The sequence below is a fragment of the Typopeltis vanoorti genome, chromosome 8, assembly GCF_054136105.1.
Source record: "Typopeltis vanoorti isolate ZY-2024b chromosome 8, IOZ_Tvanoo_1.0, whole genome shotgun sequence".
NCBI lineage: Eukaryota > Metazoa > Arthropoda > Arachnida > Uropygi > Thelyphonidae > Typopeltis > Typopeltis vanoorti.
The window spans coordinates 3,143,565-3,156,691 of NC_143556.1; the positions used below are offsets into that span (position 1 = coordinate 3,143,565).

The 13,127-nt window shown below is 34.5% G+C and overlaps 1 protein-coding gene across 1 annotated transcript in view; it reads left to right on the top strand.

The window, feature by feature from the left end:
• Positions 1-13,127, top strand: part of LOC150103682 (GPI-anchor transamidase-like) — a 158,685-nt gene that overhangs the window by 39,374 nt on the left and 106,184 nt on the right. The window contains exon 2 of the mRNA XM_090396491.1: positions 1,952-2,112. Within this exon, the coding sequence (XP_090252617.1) occupies positions 1,952-2,112 (161 nt within the window). The remainder of the gene's footprint in view (positions 1-1,951; positions 2,113-13,127) is intronic.

Sequence of the window (13,127 nt, forward strand, 5' to 3'; positions counted from 1 at the left end):
CACAAACGACACATTAAATACCTCCATTTCGGTAAAACAGGCCTTTCTGACCATGCACTCCAAACATACCATAGAATTGACTGGAAAAATACCAAGTCCCTACACCGCACCAAAACCTGGTTTGAGAGAAAATTTAAAGAGTCTTGTGAAATGCTCAAACACAACCCAAATCTCAACAAAAATGATGGCCTCACCATTTCAAGAATGTGGAGGACCCATCTACAACCTGTATAACATCCTAAACTAGCATTAGAAAAATTCCCACTACAAGAAGACAACCTGGTGACCTGGTGAAGTGTTTAGAACATTCAATAGCAACTGAAAGAAATCATTTTGTAACTATCCAGAATATTAATACATGAGGACTCTAACAGTTTATTGTAGTTGCATTTATCTATTTATAATGTATATATAATTTTTTTATATATATATATATATATATATTTTTTTTTTTTTTTTTTTAATATATAATTTTTTTTATATAATTTTTATTTCTTTATTTATTTTTTTTTTTTCCTTTCTATCACTAGAGGTCAGGCTAGAAAAAAGATTTATTAACTACGTAGATTTAGTTTACTGATATAGAAAGCATGAGCATGTAGCTTGGTTCTGTATACAGTTGTATTCTTCCGATGATGACCTCGATATAGAGGTCGAAACGTCAAGTTTTATTTTATTTGTAATTAATAAAATAATCTGTTCAACACGTGTGTTTTTGAGTCCCTAAATCTACAAATATGAGTGCTGATCACCGTGTAACCCTAAAAGAAAGAATTACGTTATTTTTTGAAATGAGTGAAATAAACATCTTTGAATAACATTGTTTGTGAAATGGTTCAGAATCAGTGACAATCACATACCATCTGGTTCATATTAATATAACTTTCTCCTGCTCATAGCACCATATTTCCCATATTGGTCATTTTTGAACATTTTTCATTTTAAATCAAAATTTCTTCCCCATGATCTTAGTTAAGGTACTTACAAGTTAAGGGTATTTCATCTACTGGTTCCCTCTACAGGTTGCTCTGAATAAGGGTACTTTAGTTTGAAATGTGTGTGTGTGTAATATATATTATTTATTTCATCGTTGACAATCTTTTGTTCTTGGTAAGTTAATGTTTGTGTTTTCCAGATGTTGATCATAAATGCTCATCTTCAGTTATGGCATGACTTAGTAATACTCTTTATTCATAAATTATTTAAAAAATCCTTCACTTGTCATTCAGTGTATCAGTTTTTAATGATCAGCTAGAAGTTTTGGAACAAATTTTTTTTGTGGATATATGCACATTCATAAATCTGTAGAATAACTTAACACAACCAAAATCTTTTCTCCATGATCTGGTTAGGGTGCCGAGGGTACTGATTTTCCAACAGTTTCTCTAATTGCTAATGTTTTTCCCCCTGTAAATTGGTTTTGGAGAGGTAGAGTTGGATAATGCATTATCTTCAGTTATATTTTCATTTTTACAGCTTTAGTGTTTGAAATAAGCATACTCAAAGTCTCAAATTTCATTTTTTTGTTATATCTGGTTACGCCATTTATAATCTTTTAAGTGTTTGCCTTTTTTTTTTTTCAAAGGAAATGATGTGGATTTATTTTATTTATTTTTTTATTGTGCGTATTTAAAAGTGGCAGGCATGTTTGGAATTGCATACTCATGACTGAAGTATTGAGTATGTATAGAGTATTCCTTATATGTAATTGCATGTATAGGGAATTGCATATTATAAATGCTGTTAAATAAGTTATATAAAAAGTTAAATAAATTAATTAAATAAGTTTAATAAATTATTAAATAAGTTAATAATTCTCTTCAAATTAAATTAAAATAGTTTTTAGAAAAAATACTTTCTATTTATATTCTATTTATGCTTGCTGCCATTTATTTTATTTTTTTAAATGGAATTTTCATTTTAATGTGTTTGCTCTTTCTTTCTCTCTCAGGCATTATTTCAAGATGAAAAATTTGACAAAACTTTCAAAAGTGGTCATACAAATAACTGGGCTGTTCTTGTATGTACTTCAAGATTTTGGTTTAACTATCGTCACGTAGCTAATGTTTTGTCTATCTACCGCAGTGTTAAGCGTTTGGGAATTCCTGATAGGTAACTATTCATTGTTTGACATATTTTGAATAACTTATTTAATCTAGTACTGTAATTTTATACTAATGACCAATTTTGTATTTCTGTATGATAATTGTAATAAAAACCATAAAATTAAGAGTGTTTTTTGACTTGCATAAATCACAAACTGGTGGTTGTTGATCTTTTTCATTATTCAGAATTTTCAAATAACCAACTCATATTTCAACCCATATTGGAGGTGAAAATCTTATTATGTGTTATGTTATGAATACTGTATGTTATGTTCACCTTATGTTTGGAGACCTGAAGTGCTTTGAAAAAGTTTCATGTTTGGTCTCTAGAGCAGGGTTTCTGGATTATGTAAAAAAATAAATTAAAAATACAAAAATATAAAAGTGATAAAAATGGATACACACACACACACACACACACACACACACACACACACACACACACACACAGGGTGTCTCAAAAAATGTATGCACACTTCAACAGCTGATAACTCACTTAATTTTCGTTGTTTTGCAGGTTTAATGGATTTGAAATAATGGCTGAAACCAGACTAAGCTTTGAGGAAAGAAAATTTATCCTAAAATGCTACTATAAGCATGAAAATGTAGTGGAAGTACAAAGACGGTTTAGAAGAGAATTTCAACGAGATCCACCTGCGAGACTTACTATCACTCGAATTAGAGATAAATTTGAAGAAGATGGAACTGTTCAAAATATCCATAAGCAACGTTCAGGAAGACCACGAACGGCTATGAGGCCTGCAATAGAAGAAAGGTTGATTGAAATGTATCGTCAAAGTTCAAGAAAATCTGTGCAACAAGCGTCTCGTGAGATAGGAGTATCAAAATCAAGTGTTCATCGCATGTTGAAGCGCAGTCATTGGAAAAGTTGCATTCCAAGAAGAGTACATGCTCTCAACAAAGATGATCCAGTTAGGAAAATGCAGTTTTGTGAGTGGTACTCGGGGAAACCATCGAGATGTGAGGGCCTATCTTGATGAGACTCTACCCAACAGACGGATTGGAAGAAGAGGTTCTGTAGAATACTCCCCGCATTCACCAGACCTCACGCCAATGGACTTCTTCTTATGGGGATTTATCAAAGATAAAGTTTACACTTCAAAACTGGCAACAGTCAACTACTTGAAAGCAGCAATCGAAAGAGAAGCTACAAGACAAAATGATTCTCAGTGTTTGCAATTCCATTGCTGCATGTTATCAGCAGTGCCTGGACCAGGACAGTCATCAGTTTGAATGCAGACATTAAGGGATGAAAAGTACATTTATGTAGTGTACTTTACAATGTAAAAGTTAACTGTATTATAATAAATACCAACTTTATGATCATTCAAAGTGTGTATACATTTTTTTGAAACACCCTGTATATATCCTTAGCCTGCCCACAGTACAAAATGTACTATATGTTTGCAAATGACCTTTCATGGGTGGGAGACATTTATAAATAAAAATATGAATTTTGTTTAATGGACTTTGTTTAAAAGTGATCTTTTTCATAAATTACTTTTTTTTTTCGAGTTCCAAAAGTAACTAGCAGGAATGCTTCTGTCTTCCTGTGGTAGCTGAGTTGCAAAGAATTAGTGTCTTCGTATATCATGAAATATCACAGTGCTCACTTACGTTCTGCAAAATGTTACCAGATGATTCAGCCTACATCTGCAATCTGTTGTACACACACACCTTATCTTAGAATAAATTGATAAGAAAAGTAGAATAATATGAATGAGAACCATGCAGACATTATAGAATACCACAAGCTGGGATGAATTTCTTCTTTATCCCTGAAGAGGAAAGTCACCAATATTGTGCCTGAGGGTCTGTTTTAGTGCTATGTGTGTTAATGATATTGAGAAAGGTTAAAATGATTATATGAGATTGATTGTTTGCAGATGATGCAAAGTTGGAAGATTTGAAGAGGCTCAGTGAATGTGCAAGAGCGAGTGGGATTGTCAGTTCATATTGCAGTGTGTAAAGTTTTAAAATTTGGGAAGCAAAGATGGAATGCAGAGTATACAGTGGTGGAGATATCTTAGAGAAGGTGAAGGACAAGAGATATTCAGGTGATGGTGGATAAGGACTTAAAATTTTGGGAATACATTGCTAAAATTGCTAAATCTGTTATATAAAAATCTATGTGTTGACGTGTAGAATTAAGAGGATTATGGCTCCATTTTATGACTTTGATCAGGCTCCTTATAAATTATCACTGTCCACAGATTTGGTAACCTTAGTTGTCAAAAAAGATACCAGTATCTAGGAATAGGAAAGGATGCAGAGACAACTAAAGTGGTTTCTGGAATGTTGAATATGAAGAAATATTAAGAAAACACAGTTTGTAGAAAGTAATGGATAGGAACAAGAGGAGGGAAGATAGACATAAGTTGATGGAATGGTTATTACCAGATTAATGTGGATGAGGTCTTTCTTAGAAGGGACGAACACCAGCCCATCTCAGGAGTTTTCTTTTTTCTTTTTTTTTCAATGCATTGCTGAGAGTGCTGAATACAGAAATGAATGCATTTAAGGCATGGTATAGTGTGTGTGTGTCACCTCTCACAAATGAGTCTTTTGACTCCATGGAGGTCAGATAATTTTGAAAAAAAAAAAGTTCATAGGAAGCTGGTAATAGTGTAAATTTCATATAGTGCTATCATAGTATCCTATACACCCCCATAAGGGTACATTATCAGGAATTTGACAATGATGAACATTTTCTTCAGTATTTGTAATTAAATGTGAAAAATTCCAACATGTTCACATTCCTGAAAATGAGCTAATCACCTTCCAAAACTTTACAATCTAGGATTTGCCTGTAGTATTTTCCAGAAATTTTGCATATGTATTTTTAAGAATGTTATGATCACTTTGAGAAACATTTCCGATAGTGAAGTTTTTTACCAGAAACATTCCTTTGCTGCAACTTGAATATCAGCTTATCATGTGGCACCCTGTCAAATGCCTTTGCAAAATCCAAGAAAATGGCAGTGTATGCCTTGCCCTCATCTACTGCTTTTGTAAAATTCCAAAATTATGACTTCATGTCACTAAGGCAAGTGACGTGAAATCATACCATACCACCTTTGCCACGAGTTGCCCCAGTCCTGAAAATACTTCAGGCACAAACTTTGTTTGCTTACACTTGGATAAAGGATTAAACCAAATATATAATTCGTAGCATAACCAAGTGGAAAACAACTTCCATCAACTATCTCTAATCCAGAGAATTTTAGTAATAAGGTGTGATACCTTTTGGCAACTCACATGTGGAAATATGACTTTTGCATTACTTCCATCTTGGTATCATGACCTTTGGGTCTGGCTTTCACTGATGAGACCTCAATAAAGGTCGAAACGGTCTGGGTAGTGACCCTTCCTTTAATGCATAGCATTATACATGTCTTCAAGGAGATGTGCTTTGCATTATGGGATATTAAGGCAAGTGATATGAAGTCATACCACCTTTGCCACGAGTTGCCCCAATCCTGAAATCACTTCATGCGCAAACTTTGTTACACTTGGATAAAGGATTAAACCAAATATATAATTCAAAATATGGGACTGTTGCTTTGAGTGAAAAGATGTATAAACCTGTTATGCTGCATACTAAACTTGGTGACAATGGTGTGTTGAACACTGAGATAGTCCACAGGCTAAACTTACCTCACACTACTGTTTTTGCAGTTGTTAAAAAGAAAAAGTGAAAAGTACTGCACCTAGTTAATACTACAGTTATCCATAAATGTGACAATCATATTGCCAAAATGCAAAAATTTTATTGGTGCAGATTGATGACCCAACTGGTTTGCATGTTCCCTTAAGCCAAGCTATTCAGAATAAAGTTTTCATTTGTGTAAATTATTCTAAACTTTTTGTTTGCATAACTGAGGTAAATTAATGCATTGTTGGTGTCATTTATGCACATATATAACCACTTAAAAATGTTATTAAACTGCATCTAAAAGTAAAAAAAAACAAACAGTGATTCACTATATGACAAAATTTGCTATACAACAATGATCTGAAACCTAACATGTTTTATGAGTTGGGGTATGCCTCCATCTTAAACCATCATGAGTGTAATTAATTAGAACAGGGAAATTCAAATAGCAACAGTGTAGTTAGATGGAGAATAGTACCTTTTTCATGTGCAGTTGCAAGGAAGCCAGGTAAATATAATACTATTAGGATCTGAAATAGGTGTTTATTATTATTATTATCATCATTCAGGCCTCCATGGAGTCAAATGACTCATCGTGGGAGGTCCTTCCTAAGAAACACAGTATCAAGACTCATCGAGGGGAGGTCCCCCCCTTAAGAAACACAGTCTATCATACCACTCCTTAAACTCATTGACCATTCTCGCTCTCACCACTCCATCAGGCAATGCATTCGGTGGTTCAACCACCCTCCGAGCAAAGAAACCACTCCTCACCCTCTTGCTCACAGATTCCTTTCGTAACTTCCAGGGATGGCCTCTTGTCATCACTCCTTCCCGCTGTTCAACCAAGCGAAAGAACTCCCCAGTGTCAACCCTGTAACCACCTCTCAACAGTTTAAAAGTCTCAATCATATCACTCTCCTTCTATCCACCAAACTCTGCAGTCCACATTTCCTCAGCTAATTCTCATAACTATCATTGTACAGTCCTGAAACCATCTTTGTTATCTGCCTTTGTACCCTTTCCACAGTTAATTTATCCCCTTCCAATCCTGGGGACCAAATCTGAGAACAATAGTCTTAAGTGTGGTCTGATCAGGGTCTTATACAATGGAATGATAACTGTTTTATCTCTGCAGGTCAGCGTCCTTCTCATTATTGCAGCACTCCTCTGTGTTACCTTCACCACCTTTGCAATATGTCCCCTAAATTTCAGGTTTCTATCAATCATCAACCCCAGATCTCTTGTCTCCCCTACTTCCTCCAGTATAACTCCTCCCATAGAGTATGCAGTGTCCCATCGATGTTTCCCAAACCTCAAGACCTTACATTTTGCTGCATTAAACTGATACTCCCATTCATTTGCCCATCTGTCTAGCTTATTCAAATCCTCTTGCAGGGCTGCCGCATCTGCAGTATTACTAATAATCCTTCCCAGCTTTGCATCATCCGCAAACAACTGAATATCCCCTTGCAATCCACTGACAATGTCATTGATATAAAGGTTAAACAATATAGGTCCCAGTACTGAGCCCTGATACCCTGATACAACTCTCTGATACCTATCGGACAGCCAATCCTGAATCCAGTTGATCAATCTGACATCCAGACCCATGTGTTGCAACTTAAATATCAGCTTATCATGTGGCACCCTGTCATATGCCTTCGCCAAGTCTAAGAAAATGGCAGTATGTGCCTTTCCCTCATCTAATGCTCTTTTAACTTTATCATAAAAGACTAGCATATTGCTAAAACAAGAGCGCTTCTTCACAAATCTATGTTGACTCTCACAGATAACATTACCCTCATCTGCCCAATGCTGTATATGGTCCTTCACTACTTTCTCCAAGATCTTACTAACTACTGATGACACACAAACTGGCCTATAACACTTCCAATCTGCTACCGCCCTTATGCAGTGGCACTATCTTACCTTCCTTCCATTCCATGGGCACCTTTCCTGCAGCCAGACTTTCATTGAAAAGCCAGGTCAAAGGCACTGTCAGTTCCCTAGCACATTCTCTCAAAACTCGTGGTGAAATACCATCCAGTCCCACAGCTTTACTGTCATTCAGAGTACTCAGTATTTGAAACACACTCTCCTCCTGTACCTCTAAACCTCGAACCTGCCCAATCCCTGTAGCATTAAAACTGACTCCTCCTGGATGAAATACTCCAATAAAATGTTCATTGAACAATTCCACTATGTCCTCTGCATCAGATACTCTATTCCCATTTTTATCCCACAATTTGTCACCCATATCTTCTTCCACAGTCATTTCTCCTCCTACTGGCCACATATCTAAAAAAAAAATTCCCTAGGGTTTTCTTTGGATCTTAGGGCCAATCTCCTCTCATATTCCAGTTTCGTCTTCCGTACCACACTAGTAATTCTTCTGGCCTGTGTCTTATACTCTTCATGCATCTTCTCTTCACCTGTCCTTATATCTCTTTCATAGTATCTTTTTCGCGTGCAGTTCCTGTTTAATATTGTTTGTCATCCACTTTACTCCAAATTGTGTCCTCTTCTTCACTCATGGTATACAACTTACCATATCTGCTAACAAATATTCTTTCATAATTTCCCATGCACTAATGATATCCCGGCCTTCCAATTCCTCCCTCCATGAATCTTCCCCAAGTCGACGTCTTAGACTATTATAATCACCTGCCTTATAATTCCACATACGTTCCCTTCTCTTTGATACTCCAGCATGTCTATTCATTTTATGTGACTTAAAAATAAATAAATAATAAAAATACTGGTAATTTTCCAAAACTTCATGCATAGATAATCCATCATTTGACATTGAGATTTGGACAAGGACTCGGCACTTTTATAAAAACAAATACATTCAAACTTGTGTGAGCAACAGTGCAATAAATAACATGATCCCAGATAATCCTGTGGCTAGTATTAGTAATTGCTTGTTTAACAAGGTCAAATTTAATACTTATTTTTATTTTTTATCCCCAATATAGGAAAGGTGTTCAAGAAATGTTTAATGACAGAATGTCCAGTTTAACTGAAGTAAACTATCTTGCAATTTCATGGAACAAAGGGATTTGTTGTCTTTGTGAATATGTTGTGACCCAAGATTGTTGGCATTAGTGAAACTTGACCTGGCATTCATAGTCAAATGTATGCAATGTAAAAAAGTATAGTGTTTTTAGGAATGATACAAGAGATGGGACGGAGGATTTGAGGCTTACAGGATGAAATATAGGATGGTGTTGCTACAAGATCCATCATTTCAGTTGCTGGGAACAATGAAATACATTGCCAAATTATCTTGATGGGTACTAAACAAAACAATTTGTCACCCATAATCTTTGAGTAACTTAAATTATCTGAACTTGAGGTCAAAGAGTGTTAGATTTAATCATGTTATCAGAAAAGTCTTAGTGAAGAATGACCATTTTGCCACCAGTTGGTGATAACAATCATATCATCCTGACCTGGGATGCCAGTTATATGAATGTTATAAGAAAGATTACATGTGCTTCACTACACAGCTAGGAATTATGACAGTAAATTAATAATACCATAAAATAAATACTGTGTTTGGTATCAGCTACTGAAGTATTGAAAAAAATGCATAAATGATTCAGTATCTGAATGTGTCTGAGAGTTCAAAGAACAAACAAATAGTGGGAGCAAAATGGATGTACAACCTCATTAAGCAAGAGAATAACAAGATCCATAAGAAAGAGAAGGTGGTGTTCGAAGAAATATCATGAGTAAGGAATGGGGGAGTCAAGAAATACATAGAAGCAAGCCAGAAAAGTTAAGAGTGTTGTATAGAAAGCTGAGTTGGAGTATGAAAAGAAATTAACCATGTCGGTAAAAGGAAACAAACCAAAAATAATTTTATTGTTGTGCTGCAAGTAAAAGTTGAATGAAAGTGGAAGAATAACTTTACTGAATGCAGATGATAGGCTTTTCCTGAAGCAGATCTAATTGTTTAGATAATGAGTGCTCACTTTACGACACAGTGCTAGCTACACTGGATGAAGCTAGGAAGGTGCATGAGATGAAGGTTTTTGAGCTGTTGCATAATCTGAATAATAATGCAGCAATAGGGACAGATGTAGGGTTGCCAGATTTTGGAAAACCAAATACGAGACATTGGCGACCCATGTCCCGTATTTGGTTTTCCGAATACAAGACAATTTTGGCGAGTTGGTACTTATATTGATACTTATTTTACAAAATAAGTATCAATATTTTTGGAACTGGAACTCGAAATGCTCAATTTGTGTTTCTGAGTGTTAATGTGTTGTGTAATATCCGATCGTCCCCCATGTGCAATACTTAGCATTTGTCTACAGATTTGGCATTCAACTTTGTTATGTTTTCCTTTTGCAATAAAATTCAATATTTTTGAATAATCATTGTTAAAAATGCACTTTCGTTTTGCCATTGTTAAAGGCTTAAGGAAAGAAAAAAATTTAATTTACCTTTTTTTATAATTAATAAAGAAAATTAATTTACCTTTAATGATATATTTTATGTATTAACCAAATATCACACACTCGAAAAAGGTGAGATGTTTTTTTAATAATTATTGAAATAACATCCACGTACTGTACCACATAATGTCCAGATAAGAACTGTTCGAAGATAAGCATGCCTGTGCAGAATAATAAATCAAATGCTTATACTAAATAAAAAGCGACCAATGAAAGGGACCGTCTCCACCATGCTGCCTCCGTAAACTGTAAACACAATTAATTTCCTTGAATTGTCAGTTTTTATGACTTACAGATCAATTTAAGTTGGATTATTCAAAAAAAATTGAAAATTATAATTGCTTAACATAATATTTATAATTTTATCTTTTCATTAAAATATGGGACATTAGGCTGTCACTTCGAGTACAATACGGGACAACAATATTCAAAGTAAAATACGGGACGTCTGGCAAGCCTACAGATGGGATATCAGTACATTTACTAATGAAATGGTTAGCTAAACTAGTTAGACATGTGACATGTTTGTATAATTTGAGTCTCAGTTCAAGAAAGATTCTACATCATGGATGCAAAAAATTTATGATAGTTCCATTAAAAAGTGGTGCAAAAATTGGTGTAACTGCTCACCTATTTAGTATATCTTGAGGGTGAAGATTTTAGATAAGTTGGTAAGATCTCATGTACAAAGAGCTGACTCTGGGGTCAGTTTAAAAAAGTCCTCTTTAGAAGCCTTTTGGCTCTTTATTTCATTAATATTATTTTTTACATAATATTAATGAAACGACATAATATTAATGTATAAAATATGATATTTTATACATTAAACATGGATGGCCAAATTATATTATCACTTTATTTCTTAGGCTCCTCTCTCTCTGTATACCACGTGGTGAAGTGGGAAGAAAGGCCTTAAATATCTTGTCTGTTGTTTCTAACATAGCCTATGTGCTCCTTCTGTCTCGGATTTTTAGGAATGCCATACAATCTTGAAGTCAATGGGTGCATGGATTTTAGCTTTCTAATTAAGTCTATAGGCCAGTTAGTCATTCCAGAAGGAGCACATAGGCTATGTTAGAAACTACAGACAAGATATTTCAGGCCTTTCTTCCCACTTCGCCAGTACCAACCATCTTATTGAATGGGATAAGAGTCATATACCCTATATACAAGAGAACTACCATTCCAGAACCTTAAAAGAAGCTGCTATAGTCACCCATTCAACAGGAAACCTGAATAAGAATCAAGGTCTAATCCTACCGGAAATTTGGAAAACTTTAATTAGATCACTAAACAGCAAAGAAATGAACTTTCATGGCAATTACATTTTGTCTCTTAACAAATAAATCATGTTCTCGAGACACGTGTATTGTTTCACAGTACTAATTTTTGCATGAATTAGAACTGTCAGTTAAAACCTAGTCTGTTACCTTCATATTGCTTGCCAATTGTATCCCTGAAGATGCCGATAGCAAAAATCAGTGAAACTAGTCAGAGAATAAATATTACTTACTTGACTAACATTCCTAAAATGTGTTATAATTTCTACATCTCTTCCTCTTTAACCTATTCAGTCTCTTTTGAAAACATAATTACCACTATGTACTTCACTATGATCATCGTTAAGCCAGAAATCACAGATTACTTCAATATGCAGCTTAATCTGAATCTAGATGATAATTTAAACCACAAATTTTATGCATAATTTGACGACTTTTTTTCATCAAATATCTTTAATATAGAATTATTCTCAATTTTGAACATACCTCAGAAATCATTCCTGTATTCTCTCCTGAAAAATTGAATGTGAATAATATCTGGTTCCATTGCACTGTTTGAAAAATACAATTTTCATCATTATTGCAGTGGCATCTCCATATCTCAGTAGGTATTGACTGACAATGATCTTATGATCTTTGGTTCGAAAGACCTGAGTTTAAATCCTATCAAGAATGCAAAAAAAAAAAAAAAAAAAAAAAAAAACCTTTATAAGAGATTTTCAGTTGAAGCTTAGTTAGCTAGTCTCATATTCCTATTTCTACTTATTCCTATTCACTCCATTGGCAGCATAGGTCTCCATCTGGCTATTTTTTGCCTCTCTACATCTGTATCCAGTATTTTTGCAACCTTTCATCAGAGATTTTGTTTCTTCCAGCTCATCTTTGGTCCTCTTCCTCTTTCCTTGCAGATTCCACTCTAATGCTTGTTTGGCTTTGCATTTTCCAGGTTTTCTGAGTATATGTCTTATCCATATTCATTTTCTCTGATCGATGTCATGCATTATTGATTTTTGTTTTAGTTTTTTTGTTATAATATTTTATTGAATATTTTTTCTGGCCATTTAATTTGTAGAAATATAAAGAGGGGATGAAGCAGAGAATCTATAGTACACTAGTACCATGGATGGGCAATAAGGAACATTTCACATCTGACTTGAAAAGCTGTGTATTATATTCCTTGAGAAGCACATGGTCAAATGTCTGTTCCAGAGGGCAGCAGTGCAAGAAATGAATGAAGAGAAGGAGAAATTTGTTTTGTAGGTTTAAAGTTGAACTGTGAGAGGGTGTTGATTGGGTGCTGCCTGTTGCTTAGACTGATTTGAACAGGGGGTGGAGGAATTATTGATGCTAATTCTTATGAACAGTAGCCATAGAAATATTTATAAAAGATGCAGGCTGTGGAAACTGAGTGCCTGTATGAAAGTGTGTGTGGAGTTTTTGTTAATGTGGTTCCCACCCATTAAGGGTTATTAGTGAACCTATAGTATCTTTGTACGATGGTTGGACTAAGGATTTTAAAAAAAAATGTTTTTTATAAATTATATATGTATATTTATATAATTTTTTATTTATTTTTTACATAGTCCAGAAACTC